The sequence below is a fragment of the Dama dama genome, chromosome 31 (genome assembly GCF_033118175.1).
Source record: "Dama dama isolate Ldn47 chromosome 31, ASM3311817v1, whole genome shotgun sequence".
Taxonomy (NCBI): Eukaryota; Metazoa; Chordata; class Mammalia; order Artiodactyla; family Cervidae; genus Dama; species Dama dama.
The window spans coordinates 59,100,352-59,123,405 of record NC_083711.1 but is presented as its reverse complement, the minus strand read 5'-3'; the positions used below and the strand labels follow the sequence as shown (position 1 = coordinate 59,123,405).

The following is a 23,054-nucleotide window of genomic DNA, read 5'->3' as shown; positions in this document are numbered from 1 at the left end:
TGGACTTGACTGAGTGACTGAACTGAACTGAACTGATATGTTATTTTGGAACTCTCTTGCTTTTTTGATGATCCAACGAATGTTGGCAGTTTGATCTCTGGTTCCTCTGCCTTTTCTAAATCCAGTTTGAACACCTGGAAGCTCACGGTTCACATATTGCTGAAAATTGGCTTGGAGAATTTTGAGCATTACTTTACTAGCATGTGAGATATGTGCAACTCTGTGGCAGTTTGAGCATTCTTTGGCATTGCCTTGCATTGGGATTGGAATGAAAACTGACCTTTTCCAGTCCTGTGGCCACTGCTGAGTTTTCCAAATTTGCTGGCATATTGAGTGCAGCACTTTCACAGCATCACCTTTTAGGATTTGAAATAGCTCAACTGTAATTCCGTCACCTCACTAACTTTGTAGTGATGCTTCCTAAGGCCCACTTGACTTCACATTCCAGGATGTCTGGCTCTAGGTGAGTGATCACACCATCGTGATTATCTGGGTCATGAAGATATTTTTTGTACAGTTCTTACTGTGTGTAAGAATAAGTGTGTATTCTTACCACCTCTTCTTAATGTCTTCTGCTTCTGTTAGGTCCATACCATTTCTGTCCTCTATTGTGCCCATCTTTGCATGAGGTGTTTCCTTGGTATCTCTAATTTTCCTGAAGAGATCTCTAGTCTTTCCCATTCTGTTGTTTTCCTCTATTTCTTTGCACTGATCCCTGAGGAAGGCTTTCATATCTCTCCTTGCTATTCTTTTGAAATCTGCATTCAGATGGGTATATCTTTCCTTTTCTCCTTTGCCTTTAGCTTCTCTTCTTTTCTCAGCTATTTGTAAGGCCTCCTCAGACAACCATTTTGGCTTTTTGCATTTCTTTTTCTTGGGGATGGTCTTGATCCCTGCCTCCTGTACAATGTCACTAACATTGTACAATGTACAATAGAATGTACAATGTCCATAGTTCTTCAGGCACTCTGTCTATCAGAAATAATCCCTTGAATCTATTTCGCACTTCCACTGTTTAATTGTAAGGGATTTGATTTAGGTCAAACCTGAATGGTCTAGTGGTTTTCCCTACTTTCTACAATTTAAGTCTGAATTTGACAATAAGGAGTTCTTAATCTGAGCCACAGTTATCTCCTGGTCTTGTTTTTGCTGACTCTATAGAGCTTCTCCATCTTTGGCTGCAAAGGATATTATCAATCTGATTTTGGTATTGACCATCTGGTGATATCCATGTGTAGAGTCTTGTGTTGTTGAAAGAGGCTATTTGCTATGACTAGTGCATTCTCTTCGGAAAACTCTCTGAGCCTTTGCCCTGCTTCATTCTCTACACCAAAACCAAATTTACCTGTTAATCCAGGCCAAATTTGCCTGTTACTCTCGACTTCTTAGTTTTGCATTCCAGTCCCCTATAATGAAAAGGACATCTTTTTTGGGTGGTAGTTCTAGGTCTTGTAGGTCTTTATAGAACCATTCAGCTTCTTCAGCATTAGTGGTCAGAGCATAGACATGGATTACTGTGATATTGAATGGTTTGCCTTGGAAATGAATAGAGATCATTCTGTTATTTTTGAGATTTCATCCAAGTACTGCATTTCAGACTCTTGTTTCTCTAATTAGCAGACTGCTAGTAGCTATATAACACCCAACTAAAGACTAGCAGGGGGGCACTCTTTCTGCCTCCTTCTGATTTCTATCAGAAGCTTTCTCTATCTCTTTTAAACTTTAATAAAACTTTATTACACAAAAGCTCTGAGCGATCAAGCCTCATCACTGGCCCCAAATTAAATTCTTCTCTGCTGGAGGCCAAGAATCCCGGAATCTTTTGATACAGCAACAACCTTTCAATACATTGACTTTTACAGGGGATGTTTCCAAACTCTGACCTTAATCGTGCTTGTGTAAACGCCTGGAGTGGGATTGAACTTTTGCTGCTTCTTTGCCCCTTTTCAATTTGTTTTTGTTCTAGCTCTTCATATGTCAGACTGTTGAATTATTAAGACCCCTCTCTCATACTTCCCAGGTGACTCAGGTGGTAAAGACTCTGCTTCCAATGTGGGAGACGTGGGTTCGATCCCTGGGTTGGAAAGATCCCCTGGAGAAGGAAATGGCAACCCACTCCAGTATTCTTGCCTGGAGCATTCTATGAACAGAGGAGCCTGGTGGGCTACAGTCCAGGCGGTTGAAGAGTCGGACAGGACTAACAAACACTCCCTCATACTGTGTGTGAAGGTAAATTCCAGTAGCTAAATCATCTCAATGAAAGAATAAAACCGAGAGGATCAAATACATTTTAGGGGAATATAGTATAGATAAAAGGAACTTTTTAAAGCAAGATTTGAAACCCCTAGAATAAAAAAGAATAAAAACGTATAGTGAAATTTATTTACTGTGTGGATAACAAAATATTAATACTTCTGTCTAGCCTGCTCCCAGAAATTGGTAGAAAGAATATGTAATTCCAACAAAATTGGCCAACATTTGTGATAGGCAGTTCACATATGTAAACATGATGATCAACCTCACTAATTGAAAAACTTGAAATAATAACATGCATTAAATGTTAAAATTAGCATGCCATTTTTCCTCCCCATCATGTTGGCAGAAGTTAAAAAGAACGATTATTGGCAAGCTGGCATTCATGTACGGATGGTGAGAAAGTAAACCGCTAAACTCTGTTGTTAAGTAATAACACCTATGACAATTTAAAATTTGCATCATTGTCAATGCTGTTTGACCCAATGGCTCCAATTTGTGACCATCGTATAGAAAACAATAATGGTTTATAAGAATGTATGATATCTGCTAAAGCACCATTTTCAGAGGCAAACAGAAGAAAAATGGAATGGCTAATAAAAATATGATTGAATAAACTGTGTACAAGGGTCTCTGGATTCTAGCTCTGGTGTCCTTCAAAGCAATTCTTGGAGGCCTCAAGCATCAACAGGTAAAGACTTACCTCGTTTTTCTTGTTGTTTGTTTTCTATGCAAAAGTTACAGTGGCTGGTTTATGACTGAGTAAAGCCACTTAACTATCTTGGTCATAAATTTTGGAGCAATGACTGGTGCTAGAGTTAAAGGCAAAGGCTGGATACAGTGAATTCAGCTTATCTTTGGAGTTTTGAGAAACTATTCTATTAGAAGGCATCAGGAAAGTTGGACATATGAAAAAAGAGATTTCTTCCTTGAGAGGTATAATGCCAGAAACAGAGCAAGGATAGCTGCTTGATTTAGCAACTTTCTCCAAAAGCTGCTGAGTTATTTCTCTGGTTCTCCATTAAGCCTGTTGTCGACTCCAAAGGGGCTAAAATCACTAAGGTGACACACATCACTTCAGCATCCATTGTAACTTAACAGTAAACACTTCTTACTGTGATTTTGGATAATCCAAATATTCTCAATCATTCCTGTCCCTATTCTCTCCCTTTATTTTTGCATGTCTTCTGGCATTTTATGTGAAGCAAAACAAAAATTTTTACTTGTTCTCATACTGGGAAAGGCACTGCACACACACACAAAACCCCAGAGAAATGCACGAACCCATGAATCATTTTCTCCATCCACCTTCACCAGCAGCAAAAATTGTGACTGGCGTCAAGTGAAGATGCCTTTCCTGACAGTGATGGGCTTGAAGCAGACGGCTTTGTTTCCACTGACCTACTATCAATGTTGCCTTCATTAACATGTGCGAAAGGACACGTTGTTGAAGGCAGTTTTCTCTGAAATCTGCTGCCTTAGTTCAGGGAGACAAATATGGTCCCCACCAAGTAAAGCCTTAGAACTCTAACTTCATACCTGCGTGATTTTTACCCCCATCAGAGAGAAAGATAGGTAAATACACTCCTTCAATCCCCAGTAATAATTGCATCGATGCAATTAGACTAAAGATGTCAGACTTCTCAGAAGTTATCTCATTTTGTTAGCAACAGGAATGTGACCAGAGACATATCTGATTACTTCAGTTTATAAACTACAAGTCATAATGTTAGCTAGCACACAAACTTTATGTCAATTCTACAGTTGACTTCTGCTGATTAATCCATCCCTTGTCATGCTACCAATGGGTAACTTCCTATTAAAATGAGTTTATTTTCAAATGATCAACATTTGATCAACATTTTAATCCAAACTCAACATATTTTGACACACATATTTGAACCATTTACTACATCATGCAAGATAGAAAGTTGATTAGAGTATCTTTATAGTCCTATGAAGAAAGTAAAGTACAGTTCAGAAAAGTTATATCTTTACATTAACCAACAAAAGTTCAGCACTTGTACTTCACTGTCTTAGATCACTACAGGGTTTAGGGGTGATCTCTGTAGAAACAGATTATAAAAATGTCTTCTGCAATTGTGATTTTGTCCTTCACTGTTCAAGTAACATCATGTGTAATCCAGTCACAAAATCTTATTATTGGCAACATGTATACAAACCACTGCAAATTAAAAAAAAAAAATTGTACCCAGTCAGGCCTGACAAATTTTATAGACACTTCTAATCTAATAATTTCATTTTTACTAGTAAGTAACATTATTATTTTCTACTTCTATTCCTCTGTCAATGAGTGGAAAGAGTACATTCATACTTAACAAACACACACAACATGATAAACTAGGATAAATGGTATTTGAAAAACTGTTACAAAAGGACTTGCCTGAAGTCATTTCATTCAATACAAATTAATTGAACTCTAAAAAACAAAAGCTAACTGTAAAGAAAAAGCATCATAAAATAGTACATTACAGAGAACATTAAGGTGAACTTCATGTGCCTCTGAATAGAACTACAATACTTTGGAAAATAAGTATTCTAATTGGTCTGTTCTTTGGTGAAAACAGAGCTCTATTTCATAGTTATATCATGTGAGGCTGCAGTTAACATGTGTACTCTACAACAAAGAGAAGTTGGACAATCTAAAGGAAATCAGCTACTGTTGCCTTTATTCTCAGCACTGGGAATGGAGAAATCATCGGCAAAACAGCTGAAGCTAAATATTCTCTTTATTTTAAATTGCCAAGTGTGATAGAATGTCTAAGACTGCTTCTTCCTAAAACACACAGCTCTTTGTTCTTCTTTTACAAAGTGTTTGCTATGTATGTACAGTAGCTTATGCTGGTGGTGACTCTTCAAAGTCAACTTCCTAGGCACTTGTTGGCATCAAAGTACCATTTTAAAATGTAGAGTAACATTAAATGCAGTTCATAACTACTACTTTTCAGCAGAGGTCATGTCAAGTCTTTGGTTTTGGTGTAGTACTTAAAAATTAGGGCCAAATTCCTCCTACAATATACTCCCTTTCCAAGCCCTTATTTGTTTATATTAATATTTATAAAATAACCTTCCATAAAATACTCCTTTAAAAAAGAGCCAGTTGATTACCAATAACGTCAATGCCACCAATGATTTGGGTGCTAAAATAATTTCATATTTTCCAGATACATACAGACATTTTGTAAACTAGTTTATTTCATCAAAATCAACAATTGATATAAAGAGTTTATAAGAAATGTTCCTATAAGTGGTGCTATTTACCAAAAGAGTGTTTTCTTTCTCATAGGCAATTCTTTTGCTGTTTATGATCAAGCTTTGAATTATTTATGATCAAGCTTTGAATTAAAACCCCTTCTTTCTCTTTTACAAATGACTTCCTCTTAATGTGAAAGCAGTTCTGAGTATCCACAGTTAAAGGGATGGGTCTGTTGGGTCTGTCCATCTGGTGTTGTTATGGCTTCATTCTTGTAAGAGATTATTGCAGTCTGCCCTGAAGTCGTGTCAGTTCACTACAACAAGAAGTGAGTGTAACCTTCTGCCCCAGTCACTATGACATCCATCCAGATTCGCATGGCTTCTGGCGATGGGGCCACCATGTAGTAGATTCTGTCATGTGTCTTGACACTAAAGGTAAGTAAAGGATTAGGACTCTAGAAAGAAAATAAAGAAAGGAAAAGAATGTAAAGCAAATACATTGCAATTACAACATTAAATGCAGCACAGAGCTATGTGAGGGCTTCTTCCTCTTTAAAAGCTCCAGTCTATAGCGATCTATGCAGCCATTACTTTTGCTCTAATATAACCTACAGTCTTGCCCTCAACACCTTTCTAAAGATTGGCCGTCTTTCTGGCCTTTTTGCACAAGAACTCTCGCAGTGAGCTCACCAGTCATTTTAGCAGATACTTTGTAAAGTTCTAGCAGGGGTACCTAGCTGATAGTGAGTGCTCCAAAAATAGCTCGATAAATACTACTCTGTCTTACTAAGATAGTTTCCTCATAAGCATGTACTAACTCCTTCTTTCACCCAACTTTTTTTTGGCCATGCACCATGTGGGCTCTTAGTTCCCCAACCAGGAGTCAAACCGGCTTGCCCTGCAGTAGAAGCATGGAGTTTTAACCACTGGACCTCTGGGAAAGTCTCACCCCAACTTATGCATTCAAATCATGGGAATCTGAAATTTCAATGCTTACCTTATTAGCATTCTTGAGGTGATCATAATATACTTCTTCAATGGCTTGAAAGTATATTACGCCTTTTAATTTAGCTTCATGCTTGTCTGCAATGGCAGATGAGTGTTAAAATAAATACTTTATCAGCACTGATGAACAGAAAAAATCATAACTTCATTATAACTATCATCATTAAAATATTTATCTATCATTTAAACCACGACAATATTGTAAAGTAATTAGTTTCCAATTAAAATAAATGAATTAATTAAAAAAATTTAGCTAGCATTTAAATTGTCTAAGGTTAATACAGATAATGTAGGTTAGCCCCATCCTATCCTGAAAAAGAGAAAAAAAAGGTTGGAATTAGCAACCCTGCATGAAAGGGACTAAGTGATTTTGCTCAAGGCTTTTCACTAAATTAGCAGTCAAAATATAATATAGAATATTGACTGTCAGTCTAGCACACAAAGTGTAAACACCATTAACACCAATAAAAATTATTTTCCTACATTCTCAAGACAGTAGTTGTATACTTTGGCCACTTGATGCAAAGAACTGACTCACTAGAAAAGACCCTGATGCTGGGAAAGATTGAAGGCAGGAGGAGAAGGGAATGATGGAGGATGACATGGTTGGATGGCATCACCAACTCAAAGGACATGAGTTTGAGTAAGCTCTAGCTGGTGACGGGCAGGGAAGCCGGAGTGCTGTAGTCCATAGGGTCGCAAAGAGTCGGACATGACTGAGCAAGTGAACTGGAACTGTTGTAAACATTTGTAATAAGTGTGCTTTTTATTTATAATTTAAAATAATATCCTACTTATGTTTCTTCCCCATCAAATTTCTTGTCTACTCTGCTTGTTTTTTTTTAATCCTGTTCCCAACAGAGCTTCATGTCAATAATTTAATGTCCTTTCAATGCAACGCTTTTCAAACTGCTTCCAAAGATTTCATATTTGCCATAAAAACCAAACCAAACATTAAAGAAAACCAAACCAACAACGAAACCACAAACCAAACAGCATCACCTGTAATGACTAACAAGAACAGTAAGTTCTAGAGATATTTTGTAATTTAATCTCTGCAGGGTTGATAACACATGCAAGTACATTTTTAAAAAATCTCAAAATCATGGATGAGGAAGCAGAGAAAGAGGCTCTTATCATACACTGTGGGAGGAAATGCAAAAAAGAAAGCCTCTTTTGGAAGTCAATTTGGTAAAACATACACAGTGGAAAGTGCCAAAATTCTCTTACTCAGCAATTTTGCTTCTAAAACTGCATCCTAAAAGCTACTTAAGGACATGCATGTGTATTTGTGTTCATTAGGACCTGTGTGCTGAGTGCTAAGTTGCTTCAGCTGTGTCCGACTCTGTGTGACCCTATGGACTGTAGCCCACCAGGCACCTCTGTCCATGGGATTCTCCAAGCAAGAACACTGGAGTGGGCTGCTGTGCCCTCCTCCAGGCGATCTTCCCAACCCAGGTATCAAACCGGCATCTCTTATGTCTCCTGCATTGGCAGGCAGGCTCTTTACCACTAGCGGCACCCACAATGCTGCAAAAGACTTGCTGGAGCCTTAGTAGGGAACTGACTCAATTCTAGACCAGCCATACAATGGAATCTACACAGCCAATGAAAAGACCAAGGTAAATATGCATGTGCTCAAGAGAAAAACCTTGAAACATCATTATGAGAAGAAAGGTATGAACAGGGTAAATAATTTGGTCCTAACTGGATTAAAGAAGAAACAATACCTATATACATTGAACCATATATGAAAAGGCATGGAGAAAATCTGAAAGGATATTTCAAGCTTAACAGTGTTAGAAAAGGCCAGAACTTTTGTCATGGGACAGAGACTTACTTCAATTATTTAGACTTAGTTGCATTTTGAAGTTTTAACTAAAATGAGAGTCCTTCCCACCCCCACCCCCCATAACAACAGTAAAAAGCAAATTTGAAAAATATCAGCCCTGAGAAGTTCAGCAGAAAATAAACCTGTAGAGTTGCATTTAACTCAGCATTTTTTTAACTTATTTGAGCATGGACCATATTTTTGTGTTTATTTTTGCTCTTCCTAGGGAAACACTTTTAATTAATACCATGTTCAGTGGGTTTCCATCAGTTTCTGTGAAAGAAAAGGTCAGTGTGTCTCTCAAACATTTGGTGGAAAAGATCCTGCAATAATTAATTCACTGGAAAACAATAATACTCTGTTTTCTGGAAATGGATATAAAATGAAATCTGGAGATAAAAGTAAACCTTGTCAGTGTTTCAAAGCAGGCAGAAAACTCGGGGAAGAAAACTTTTGTTTGTAAGGCACATCAAAAAGAATGAAAAATTCAAGGCTCTTGTAAATGGATGAGATAATTCTAGTATTCCGTCTCAATAGCATTATCCTAGCAATTTACAGACATATTTTCTGTGCCTTGGGTTTGCTTAGAGACTCTTCTAAAGTTATTCAGCTAATGTGTTGGAGGCCAAGCACAGGGGCCTGCCCCACAGGGAGACCTAAGTTTGGCTCAGGCCCTGCACGCGGGCCATGCTCACTGACCACGCTGGCTAGCTTGCCGACGTGGGATGTGATCCCGTGGCGCCTGTGGGATCAAGCCCAGCCCGCACTGCACCTGCAGGGCAAGCCTGCTGGCTGATCGACTCCTGTGCTCGGCGATGTCTGGGAAAGAGTCGGGGTGGGGAGGGTGGGAGCAGCAAAGCTGAGGATGGCTGCAAACGGAGCCAAATGGGCAGCGTTTTGTTTGTCAAATTAGGTCTCACCAGTCAGTTATATAATCTGTAAATATTAAAAACCTGAATTAAATATGATTTTTGTCTGTTTTAGGTATTAGGGTTCTGAGCAATCGTTCATATACCAAAAGATTTTGGTATTTAAAAAAAATTGAAAACTGGTCACTAAGAAGTTTAAATTTGAAAAATACATTTACATGGACCAGAAAGAAGCACTGAGCTTCTCACCTGTCAGACCGAAGAAAGAATGAAATAAGGCTCCTAAAAAAAAGGAGCAGAGATGAGCAAAGTTGTTTTATTTGAATTATTTTAAAATTTTGGCTAAGGTTGTCAGTGGAGACTGACAAAATTTCTTTATGCATTTTGCAGACACAGAATTGGCATTTATTACATAGGCATCTCTTCTATTGTATTAACTGAAGATATTGTCCCAAGATATTACAAAGATATTACAAAACCCAAAGTCAGAAAGGCCAAAAGCGGTAACCAGTGAGTCAGGCCAAGTGCTTGCAACCGGAGCCCCACACAAAGAGCCCCCAGCTTAGAGGGTGCACCCTGCCCACCCTTCACTCTGGGCTTCTGGGGCTCCACAGCCGGAGCTTCCTTTCTTCCACATGCCTCCTGGTTTCTCACACCTTTCTTCATAAACATACCTGACCACACCCTGCAGAGTAAAAGACTGGACTGTTTTTTAATTTATTACCTTGCTACACTTTTAACAATTCCCAGCAAAGCCCATAAATGCTGGTACGTCACCCTGAGGCAGGGGTCTTCACAACCTCCAGTCTGACACCGCTCTTATGCAGAGCTGAGAAGAGATGCGGCTGTACTTGTGTGGCTAGCGGACATATTTCATATGAAATCTATGTGCAGATAAGGGGCTTCTTAATAACACTGGTTACACAAATATTCCTGTATTCATAGAGGATTCAGAAGGGTACGAGTCTCATAATCTATCATTCAAAGAATCCAAAAATATTCCAGTCACCCAGTAAATACTTAACTTATTCACTAGTTCACTGAGGAGCTTTTCACTGCTGAAATTACCATGAACTAGAGCTGAGCGGCTATCAGCTAAGCTGCCTAATTGTGTGTGACTTAAATAGGGCATATGACCATAAATAAATAAAGAGAAACCTTTTCTGATCTCACGGTTTAAAAGATAATATTTCAGTCTAAAAAATAAATTCCATTTAATATTTATTTGGGTTTGAGTTTATTTCAGAACCAGAACAAACTGACTCAAACTTTTTAAAAATGTAATTTTTATTATTTCTAGAGAAAATTCATAAATACTGGACCATATGACTTGAATACAATACACATCTATCAAGCTAATATTGCCATTAATCTATTACTTATCACTTTACTGATTTATTCTGAATTTTATTGCTTTTGTTCTTTAACAGAAAACTCCTGATTTGAATGTCACTCAGATTTTTTTTATGACCCACCTGCATAATAAGAGAAGGTGCGCTTGTTCCGATCAAAAACAAACCAGCGTTTTTTCCAGGTTTTAATTTTTCCACCCATTTTGATGAGGAATCCTCTGCAGGTCTTCTCTGTGATTGACACATGATAACACGTATCGATATTGTGGCCAGCAGTCTCTACGTGGCTCCGCAAATCAAAGTCTTCCTTCCGCACAGGCAGATAGCGGGTCAGAGGTCGAGCCTGGAAATGCATGAGGCCATCTAATCTATAGCTCTTTGTTTGGTTTTAGGTCACAGATGTTTATGAACTGAAAAGCCTAAGTGTTAAAACGTCCATGCAATTATGAGAACTTAAACATTGTCATTTGGAATCTAAAAAGTGGATGGCATTTAAAGAAAAATGCTATGGTATGGGGAGGGGGGATGCGAATAAACTCAGGCCAACAGGCTCTATTCCTTGAAAAGGCCAGATGAGAAAATGGAAACATGTCATTTACCTTAGTTTTAAAAGAGGTGCTCAGCACTTAAAACAGGGAAGGGCCCTGGCGGTCCAGTGGTTAAGATTCCATACTTCCAACACAGGGGCATGGGTTTGATGCCGGGTCGGGGAACTAAGATCCCATATGCCGCTTGGCACGGCCGATAACAAGACAAAAACATAAGGAAATAAGGCATGACATTCTCTCGGCTGCTTCTTGCAGATGAGGGCCCCTCTCCTGTAATGTTTCCAGGGGTTCTCCCTACCACAACCTCAACAACAGTTCTCCTTATGTAACCTCAGACATGATGGAACTGACTGGACGTCATTTAGTAAGTACAGCCCCCACCAGATACCCCAAGCATATATGTGCATGCTGATTTGCATATACTCTCTGATAGAAACTGAAGGCAGAGGTGTTTTGAAAGGCAAAGTTAAAATAAGGTAAGAATGTGGAATGAAAGCTGTACTCAATGAGCTGTCTGGGACCGGACACTGAAGAGGTGTACATTGGGGTCTTTTAATTTACCGCAGCTGGAGCAGAGGCTCATCTGGACTGGGAAGTGCAAGTCACCATGAGTAATATTTCTAAAACGGTCTTGTACTTTATGCTGTTAAACTACCCCACCCCTTTGTCCTGGGGGAACATAACCTAGTCACATACTTGGAAAAGAACTAATCATTGAGATTAAAATAGAATTGTGCCTTTGGTTTGGCTTCAGACACCAAATAGTCATGGATGACCTTTATGCAAATCGAAATTTGACAGAGGTTTGGCATAATGAAATAAAACGAACACGTTTTACTTGGATTTTTCCTCTATTTTGCCTTTGATTCCGTGGTACTCTGACTCTAGACAGGTGCCACAGATGAAGGCAAGTCTCTCACTGCTGAACTTCAAACTGCTAGCAACTGGAAGGAACAAAGGAACCTTTTATCTTTAAATCTAGGAAGCCTTGGTAAAGCCTACTTGACCTTTAAATTACATGGTACTTAAAATTTTACTTTAGTGTCTCAGAAAGCATATATTATGTAAGCAGTTCTAGTAACAAGAGCAAACTCCAGGATGAGTGAGATAGGAAGTTAAACAGAGTGGGTGGTTCTCCTGAGTTCAGCAATCCTATGGCCATGTGTGTGGACTGGCATCACCATGACACCGTGTGGTTAGGAAAACAATTCAAAATATTAATTATTAATTAAATCCCACCATTGAAATTAATTTAAAATTAATTCCACCATAAATATTAATTCCACCAGCAAGGAACTGGGCTGGTTAAAGTATTCTGTGCTGGAGTATCTGCTTCCAAAAGATAACATAATAGAATCTCTTTTTCTCAACTCGGTTTGGGTGTTCTATTTGTTTCTAGAAAAGATTCTAGCTGAACTTTCAAAGTTGCTCAAAAAAAAATTCTCCTTTTTAAATATACTCCAACAAATGGGTAGAAGAAAAAGTGCCTTCCCATGAAAATGTCATTTTGTTAATTGTACCCAATGAGTTTTGAAATAGGTGTTTTGAACACGTGTTTTTGGCCCACTAACACAGCTTTTAAAAAATGACCAGCAGGGGGCAACCTACTCCAGCCCATCCAGACTGATCTACCCACCTGTGCCCTTTGTTTCTCCCTTATTTTTACTTCCTTTTCGATTAACTTCTGCCTCTGGCTAGTTTCCTCCTGCAGTCGTTTTTCCAGGAGTTCTCGACGTCGTTTTTCTTCTTCCAGAGCGCGTTTCTTGGCTTCCATTTCTCGTTCCTAGGTATCATTATGCAGAAAAAAAATTTCAGACATACTGGTTATACTTGAATAATTCCAATGCATATATATATATATATATATATATATATAAATCTCACTAGGCAATTCCTAATTTTATAGGTGAGATTCTAACAGTGTATAACCAAGAGTAAAACATCCGTAATCACGGCTCACAGAGCTTTCAAATCATTCTGTGCAGAAATGCAGCCACTACATATAGTTAACAATGGAATATTAAGTGAAACCCAGCTTGTGACTGTTCAGTCCTTTCATACTGATGACCCCAACTCTCCATTTTTAATATAAAAAGGCTAATTGTGACCCGACACTAGTCACAACTTTTAGCCTTTCTTGGATGGCTGTGGGTCCTTCCAATTCCTGTTGTTGCTCTGGGGCTTCCTGGCTGAAGGTCGCAGAGGAAGCAGCTGGGAAGTCAGAGGAGGAAGGGAGGCTCCCTTTCAGGCAGGATGCAAAGGCATCTGGGGGATTCCTAAGGAAGTGCAGACTTTGGCTTGAAATACACTCATGACAACGTGGGAGTTTTAATATTATAATAGTGTCCTGACCATGAACTGGCAAGGCAGGGAGAATGTGTGAGAAGACCTGCTATTCCTCCTTCCCCCTGGCAGGCAAACAAATGGGCCATTCAGGGGAAAATGTAATATAGAGAATTCATTATGCCCATACTATATACATTTTACACTTAAAAAACGGCAGTACAGTAAAGAGTTGTAGAGAACATCTCTCTAACACTCTCACTTTTTAGAAAAGAAAACGAGGCCAGTGGGATTTCCCCATTGGCCCAGTGGCTAGTACTCTCTGCGTTCACTTTGAGGGCCCGGGTTCAATTCTGGTCAGGGAACTAAGACCCCAAAAGCCATTTGTGTGTAGTCTACCAGGTTCTTCTGTCCATGGAATTTTTCAGGCAAGAACACTGAAGTGGGTTGCCATTTCTTTCTCCCAAAAGCCATTTGGTGTGGCCAAAAAATAAAAAAGAATAAAAAGAAAATAAGGCCAAGAAAGGTAGAGTGACTATTCCAAGGTCCCACTGCTTATTGAGACCTGAAGACAGTTTTCCAGTGTCAAGTGCAGGGCATCTTGAACCACCACATCACTGACCTCTGGCATAAAGATATTAGGCCTACCCTGGATTCAAGCAGCCTTGTCTTCTCTGCATGAGCCTGCTTCAAAAGTCTCTCCATTTCTTCTATTCGGGCAATATTTGAAGTGCTGGCACTGAAGAAAACACAAAAGCCTTTTAAGAATACTGCTTCTTACTGATGTCTTATCAGATACACACACACACACACACACACACACACACACACACACACACACACACACACACATCCCAAGATCCAATAGGAAATGATATTGCTTACAAGAATCATTGGTCTGATGAGGCAAGTCAATTCAACTCTGACAACTCTAGGTGAAAGTAACTTGCTTCAGTTTAGAAGAGAAAATACAGGCAAGGGAAACAACACCACAAAAAGTGCTCTACTCATATATAAGGCAAAACCAAATTATACAAAGTGTGTTCTCAATATGTTTCCTCCAAAGTTTAGAAATTCTGGCCTGTGGGAGGTCTTCTCATTAGTTTAATTATTCAGAGATGCCAGACCAACAAAACCATCTCCAGAGTCTACGCAGATGACCCCTAAGTTTGGCAGTCACTTGATTTGGTTTGGGATCATGCGTCACCAGCTACTTTCTGGCTATACCTTCATGCTTCTGGCCGTTTTCTTTCTTACATGGTGATTTAAGATGGTCAATTAAAAAAATGACTTCTCATCGCTTCTCGGCCTTTTGGCTAAGATCAAGTGTCACAAATGACTTCTCTCACAGGTGCGATAGAAGGGTGGTGGCCAGTTGTGTGAATAAAGCCCATACCACCATACCAATGAGAAAACTGCATTCAAGGTTTCAGAGCTTTAAAAGCAATGTCTCATGCAAGTATACTTGCACAGTCACTTAAATATGTTTTCTTTTTTAAAGAAATATTTTTATTTATTTATTTGGCTGCACTGGGTCTTAGTTGTGGCATGTGGGATCTAGTTCCCTGACCAGGGATTGAACCCCGGCCCCCTGCATTGGGAACACAGTCTTAGCCACTGAACTACCAGGGAAGTCCCAAATATGTTTTCTTTTCTAGACTCTCTTGGGTACAGAGAGGTTTTTGTGCCTGTATCCTCCATAGCATAGAGCCTGGCACACAGTAGGGGTTCATGTTTGAAACACACATTCATATAAAATTAATTCACGTAAAAATGAATAAGATTAAAAAAATGAATAAGATAACTGTTAGCATAATCTTCTTAAACCATACTATTGATCAACTCAAACCTTGGATGTTTCAAACACAGTGCTAAGAGTTCTTTTGAAGAGAAATGACCACAGTAATTAAGGACATATAGTTTATCTTAAAATCAGTACCGTGCACACATGTTTATTTCAGCTTTATTCACAAATGCCAACACTTGGAAGCAACCAAGATATCCTATAGTAAGTAAATGAATAAATAAACCATAGTACATCCAGACTATGTATGGAGTAGAATTCAGTACTAAAAAGAAATGAGCCATCAAGTCATGAGAAGACATGGAGGAACTATATATGCAAATTACTAAGTGAAAGAAGCCAATCTGAAGGGCCAAATATTTTATTCCTCCAACTATATGACATTCTGGGGAAAAAAAGATATGGAGACAGTAAAAAGATTAGTAGTTACCAGCAATGTGAAGTGGGGAGGGTAGGAAGGGAGATAAGGATGAACAGAAAGGGCATAGAAGATTTTTAGGGCAATGAAAATACTGTTTGACACAATAATGATGGATCACGATACATATTTGTCCAAATCCAAGAGTGAATCCATATAATTTGTAATTACGAACTTTGGGTAATAGTGCTGTGTCAACGTAGGTTCGTTATTGTAACAAACGTACCACTCTGGTGGGGGTTGTTGATAAAGGGGCAGGGTATGCATATGCGGTGGGAGTCAGTATATGGGAAATCTATGTACCTTCCTTTCAATTTTGCTGTGACTCTAAAACTGCTTTAAAAAATTGAAGCTAAAAAAGAAAAAAAATCAGTACTGCCAGCCGCATTACAAAATGTATCCATCAAGGAGAAGGACAGCTTTAGTAACGGTGGATCCTCAGAAGCTTAACAATTAGGCTGACTTGGCAGAGTGAATGTGGGCCAATTTTTAGCCAAGTGTTTTCTCATGAGAAAGACAGGAATAAGGCATATTTCCCGTCATACTTCCATGGGCTGATGGAGGGAGGTACAAAGGGATACGCTCCGTTCTCTTCAACCAGCAAGAATGAGGGAAAAAACTCTGTAGGGACTTCCCTGGTGGTCCAGTGGTTAAGATTCCGTGCTTCCAATGCAGAGGACATGGGTGTGATACCTGGTCAGGAACTAAAACCCCATATGCCAACAGCGCAGCCCAACTGAGTTTTCTGAAAACACCTCATAGAAAATGCATATTAACATTTAGGACATCACATCTTCGTAACTCTTAGGCACCTAAAGTCACTCGTTTAAAAAATTACAATTTCAAAGTTACTTAAAAAAATTCTTTTTAAGATTTTGGCTGTGCTGGGTCTTTGCTTGCACACGGGCTGACACGCCTGTGGCACGCGGGGCCTCCGTTCCTCAAGCAGGGCTGAACCTGGCCCCCCGCCCCAGCCTCTGGACCATTGGGGAAGTCCCTACTTTGGTTATTTTGTTAAAAGTAATGAATTTTTATCCATGGACACCTACTTGTTCTCTATAGCTACATTTTTGCTATTGTTGATTTTAAGATTCCATTGATATGTAAAGCACTTTATTTAGCAAAACATATGCTACTCTATGACACTGCTACTCTATCTGATACTTTGCGGGGAGGGGGCAGAACTGTACCTGCAGTGAGAACCAAATGCAATGGCGGTAGGAATTTAGGGTGACGTCTAGACTTGTCAGTATCAGGGCATGGAACAAATGAAATGTAATTTGGCTAGCACCTTGCATGCCAAGGGAGAGCCTGCAGTCGCTGAAGACACACTTTTAATGTATTACCTGGAGCACAAGACACTCATTGGTTTCTCCCAATGGGAGTCATGCTTCCTCCCAATGGGAGTCGTGCTTCCTCCCATTGCTTCAACTTCTGACCTTCTTCAGAAGGCAGGCACATTTCTGATCTCATATATGATTACTGTATGATAACCAAATAATATGAAATCACTTGGCCATTTATGAAAAAAAGATGACTAGTTTTGCTTACTTTCTCTACTTCAGTTCAGTCCAGTCGCTCAGTCGTGTCCGACTCTTTGCGACCCCATGAACCACAGCACGCCAGGCCTCCCTGTCCATCACCAACTCCCGGAATTTACCCAAACTCATGTCCATTGAGTTGGTGATGCCATCTAGACATCTCATCCTCTGTCGTCCCCTTCTCCTCCTGCCCCCAATCCCTCCCAGCATCAAGGTCTTTCCCAATGAGTCAACTAATGATCTCTGTTCGTTTCCAAGGCAAACCATTCAATATCATGGTAATCCAAGTCTATGCCCCAACCAGTAAAGCTGAAGAAGCTGAAGTTGAATGGTTCTATGAAGACCTACAAGACCTCCTAGAACTAACAGCCAAAAAAGATGTCCTTTTCACTATAGGGGACTGGAATGCAAAAGTAGGAAGTCAAGAAACACCTGGAGTAACAGGCAAATTTGGCCTTGGAGTACAGAATTAAGCAGGGCAAAGGCTAATAGAGTTTTGCCAAGAGAACGCACTGGTCATAGCAAACACCCTCTTCCAACAACACAAGAGAAGAAAGACTCTACACATGGATATCACCAGATGGTCAACACCGAAATCAGACTGATTATGTTCTTTGCAGCCAAAGATGGAGAAGCTCTATACAGTCGGCAAAAACAAGACTGGGAGCTGACTGTGGCTCAGATCATGAACTCCTTATTCTCTACTTGGCCATGTTCTATTTTGTCAACTGAAGATTATTTGTCTTATGTGACCAACTTTGGTAAAAACCCACAGTCATAAAGAAAAATGAAACTTTTTCAAGGGTAAAGGAATCTAAATAGCAGATTTAGTTTTCAGTGCTGAATAATACCTTTTGGCAAAATCTGAATTTTCTTTAGAATATTCACTTTAGAGGCAAGGGCAAAAACAGAAAAAGGAAGAAAAAAAGGAAACAAGAACATCATCATACAACAAATAAATAAAACAAAACAAAAAACAAACAAGACTGTCCACACAGAAAACTTCTCCACGACTGCCTCAGCGCACCGATGCTGCCGCTAAATGGAGAGCTGTGAGCCAGGGTATTTACTGCCAATTCATCTTCTTGATTATTTTTTCAGGTCAAGAAAACTATTACTCCTGATAAAATGTCTAATCTTTCTCTGTACAGTAGACTACCTGGTCCCTTTGCAAGCTTTGCCCTCCTCTGAAATTCTCTGGTTTTCTGTAAGTCTTCTGAGAGAAATCCCTAGAATAAAATGCAAATGCTGTGTTGACTACCTTGGTTGGAAAGCAGAATAAAACAAAGGGATAAGAAGTATCTGAGAGTCTGTTTGAAGTATCTCTTAAAACCAAGCCCTCAACCCCATAGGCTAGTAGTCAGTATTCATAGGTAGTAGGTAGTATTCAGAACATTACACCCTAAGAGCTCATTCAATAATTTTAGCAGAGTAGAACTGACTTTCAGCTGCTGTTTTTTCAGACAAAAGACCTGTTTTCTTAGCTTTATGTTTGTGTACAGTGTAATGATACTGAAAAAGTAAAAACATCGTCTGACTCCAGGAATATTCTGCTGGGCACAAAGATGATGTCTCGACAAAAAGTGTAAGGCAAAGGTACCTGCAACTTGGAGTAGTTCTGTAATCCTACCACTGGCTTTTATGACACAATGAACCACAAGACTAGGTTTATGCTGCTAGAACTCCAGCATGGAGCTCCCTCTTTAAAACATGAATAATTTCAGGATATTTCAACACATCATTTTAAAAAAATCTAAAAAAGAGAAAAGTTTTTTAGTTCTTTATTTCTCTTTCTGTGTGTGTGATAGTCACTCAGTCGAGTCCGACTCTTTGCGACCCTATGCATTGCAGCCCGCCAGGCTCCTCTGTCCATGGATTTCCCAGGCAAGAATACTGCGGTGGGTTGCCATTTCCTTTACCCAGGGGATCTTCCCAACCCAGGGATCGAACCTGGGTCTCCTGCCTCGCAGGTGGATGCTTTACCATCTAAGCCACCAGGGAAGCCCTCTTTCTGCTGCTACTGCTAAGTCACTTCAGTCGTGTCCGACTCTGTGTGACCCCATCCCTGGGATTCTCCAGGCAAGAACCCTGGAGTGGGTTGCCATTTCCTTCTCCAATGCATAAAAGTGAAAAGTGAAAGTGAAGTCACTCAGTCATGTCCGACTCTTCGCAACCCCATGGACTGCAGCCTACCAGGCTCCTCCGTCCATGGGATTCTCCAGGCAAGAGTACTGGAATGGCGTGCCATTGCCTTCTCTGAGACCTCTTTCTACCTATCTTCAAAAAGTTCCCATTAGGATGTGCGCTCATACTATACATGCCAAACATCAGTTCCTTATTATCCATCTTCCTGATGTTTATCACATTTATTTTCCTTCATAAAATGGGTACAAGCTTATCTTAGAGTAGCATGAATATTTTTAGGTAGATGGCACAAAAGAGAAATGTTTGTTTCCTCTCTCCCTCTTCCTTTTATTTATACTAGACCTTTGCAGGCATCTTCTACTTTGGCTTCAATTTTTTACATTCAGAGAATCTGACAGCACACTTAAACTAACGCTTTCTAACTGTGGTGTTGGAGAAGACTCTTAAGAGTCCCTTGGACTGCAAGGAGATCAAACCAGTCAATCCTAAAGGAAATCAGTCCTGAATATTCATTAGAAGGACTGATGCTGAAGCTGAAACTCCAATACTTTGGCTACCTGACACAAAGAGCCGACTCATTGGAAAAGACCCTGATACTGGGAAAGATTGAAGGCAGGAGGAGAAGGGGATGACAGAGGACGAGATGGTTGGATGGCATCACCGACTCAATGGACATGAATTTCAGTAAGCTCCGGGAGATGGTGAACGACAAGGAAGCCTGGTGTGCTGCAGCCCATGGGGTCGCAAAGAGTTGGACACGACTGAGTGACTGAACAATAGCAAATTAGTAATTTCTGACCATGGTGATTGGTAATCCATGATGCTAGCAGCACTGGGTCAGTTCTCTGTGAAATAACCACGGAAAATGATGGTGGTCACAGGGAGCACCTGCCAGAAATAATGCTGCCCTCTTACTCTGGCACATTCAGTGGAGTCATTCCCATTTAAAGAAAATGCAGGTGGGTGAACAAAAAGAAGTAAATTGAGATTTTGGTGGCTACTGTCCTGAAGTCTCTAGATCTAAGATTCTTGCTGTTCACCGTTCAGTCACTAAGTCGTGTCCAACTCTTTGTGACCCCATGAACTGCAGCATACTGGGCTTTTCTGTCCTTCATGATCTCCCTGAGCTTGCTCAAACTGATGTCCATCGAGTCGGTGATGCCATCCAGCCATCTCATCCTCTGTCACACCCTTCTCCTCCTGCCCTCAATCTTTCCCAGCATCAGGGTCTTTTCCAGTGAGTCAGTTCTTCACATCAGGTGGCCAAAGTATTGGAGTTTCAGCTTCAGCATCAGTCCTTCCTTGAATATTCAGGGTTGATTTCCTTTAGGATTGACTGGTTTGATCTCCTTGCTGTCCAAGGGACTCTCAAGAGTCTTCTTCAGCACCACAGTTTGAAAGCATCAATTCTTTGATGATCAGCCTTCTTTATGGTCCAACTCTCACATCCATACATGACTACTGGAAAAACCATAGCTTTGACTATACGGACCTTTGTCAGCAAAGTGATGTTTCTGCTCTTTAATAGACCGTCTACATTTCTCATAGCTATTCTTCCAAGGAGCAAGCATCTTGGCAAATCTGATTGAAATGGCTCCCTTTTAGGTAACTTTCTGTACTCACTGCTATGCTGCCGTTCACCACCTTCAAATATGAGAGATGGGGTTTGAGGAGGGAATCATTTGAAGGGATGTACACTTATTTTTAGTTTTTGGAGGGGATAAAGGGGTAGAGAGCAGAAAATGGAGCAGAAAAAGCCACCAACATAGGAAAACATATAGAGTGTATTTATTTATTAAAGATGACTCAAAAATAGAAAGGATAAAAAAGGCCATGCTATCAGGGGTTCACCCAGAGGAATCCTGTTATAAAATATTCACAATTATTTGGGTAGGTAGTCTGATGTTTTCAAAATAACAACTTTCAAAAGTGCATAGTGTCTCAGAAACCCAGAAAGTCCCTCTGAGATCACTATATTAGGAAATGAAATGATCGCACCATCAACTTTTATTCCTCCCTCCATTGTTACACAATAGTTGCCAAGTTGCTGACTTTGGTGTCCCGTTATTCAAAAGTAACACATGCAATGGGTCAGTTTACTGGCATTTATGAACGGGCTTTCGGACCTGGGAACGTCAGCTCCCGGCACCCCGGCATGGCTCTCGGACACCCTGGTGGGAGCAGCCAGTGCCTTATGAGAACACCCAGAGCAAGAGATGGGTGCTTCGACGCCTAGTCATTCCACACACTCAGGTGTCTTTCATTTTTTAAAAAGTGAGATACTGCATTTTCCAATATTAAATGAAGTGAAATACTAACCCCTCTGATATTAAATCATAATGGCAGCAAAAAATTATCTTTAGTCTTTACATAGTCCTCTCCTTAAATTTAAATTAAATTTCTCATGTGACAAGGAGAAATACCTATAATTCTCATGGTTGCTTTAGTGTTTTTCCCCAAGAATTCCTTTCCTTCTCTGGTAGGATGTATTCAGTAATATCAATATTTCACCTATTATAATGCCAGAATTAAAATACACTGTATTCTATATACCAAAAAATGTAGCATTTATCCTTTTAAAAAAAAAATATATATATATATAAATATATATCCGTTTATTTACTTGGCTACACCGGCTCTTAGTCGTGGCTCATGGAAGCTCTAGTTGTGGCGTGTGGGATGGATGTAGTTCCCTGATCAGGGATAGAGCCCAGGCCTCCCGCGCTGGGCACACAGAGTCTTAGCCACTGGACCACCAGGGAAGTCCCTTTTCTTCTTTTCCTCCACTCCCCAAATTTCCTGGCTGTAATATCTGGTTAGATTTGGGTCTCTCAAAATCCTTTCCATTTATGAGACACTAACCCAAAGCTAAGCACACCTTGCTGACATTACTTTCTCTCTGTCTCTGTCACTCCTTTTTGGCGGGGCAAGGGGAGAAGCAAATGATTCAAAACTTTGTAAAGAAATTCTATATACATGATGATAATTTACCACAAAGATATTTAAAAATCCATCATCCTCTTGCACTCAAGGAACAATACACCGTTTAGCAGATTAGCAAATCAGGACCTAGAGAGATCTATGACCCACATCAAGCAGCAGAGTTAGCTGTCAGGCAAGGCCCAGAGAGCCCCTGTCCTGAGCCTGTGACTTCACCGCAATAGAGGAAAATCTGTTTGACGGTCATCATTCAATTAGTCATTTTCACTTCAGACACACAATTGCTCAATGGACATTATTAAACACTGGGTGTTCCTTGGGTTGAAATCATAATGGTTCTCAGCCAATTGAAACAGAACAAAAAAAGAAAAAAATCAAAATTGAAAGTATGTCCACTATATCCCGAGGTGTTTATTCAGCCAACACTAACTAAATGTCTACTATGTGCCAAGGTTTCTGCTGAATGTGGAAACCAAAAGATAACTAGACATACTCCTTGACATTTAGGAATGTGCCAATTAATTACTGAAGAAAAAATTTTATACTGCAATGTGATCAGTGATACAATAGAAAAAAGTATCAACTTCCATGGAAACATGAAAGAAAAACATGCTCAAAGGAGAAATTTTCATGAGTTTCCAACTTAAGTTTGAGCTTAAATGGTGAGGAGACTTTCTTCAGGCTCAAGTGGGAGGGGGCAGGGGACGGTAAAGACATTTTGCAATGCTAGACACTCTCAACGCTCAGTATGCACAGGTTGAGGGAATACACACATGAAAGGAAGAACTGACTCTAGACAGTGGTGTGCTGGTAAATCAGCTCTCTGGAGTAAAACAAAACCCCTGATCA

General features: G+C 39.8%; 1 protein-coding gene across 5 annotated transcripts in view; it reads right to left on the bottom strand.

Annotated features, from left to right (window-relative positions):
• Positions 1–4,181: 4,181 nt before the first annotated feature.
• The window catches only part of PHLDB2 (pleckstrin homology like domain family B member 2), a 112,249-nt gene continuing 93,376 nt past the window's right edge, over positions 4,182–23,054 (bottom strand). For all 5 annotated transcript variants that reach the window (XM_061134167.1, XM_061134166.1, XM_061134169.1 and 2 more), the window contains 5 exons: positions 14,006–14,096; positions 12,711–12,857; positions 10,650–10,869; positions 6,467–6,552; positions 4,182–5,924 (listed from right to left, as the gene is read on the bottom strand). In XM_061134167.1, the coding sequence (XP_060990150.1) occupies positions 5,784–5,924; positions 6,467–6,552; positions 10,650–10,869; positions 12,711–12,857; positions 14,006–14,096 (685 nt within the window). In that variant the 3' untranslated portion in view covers positions 4,182–5,783. The remainder of the gene's footprint in view (positions 5,925–6,466; positions 6,553–10,649; positions 10,870–12,710; positions 12,858–14,005; positions 14,097–23,054) is intronic.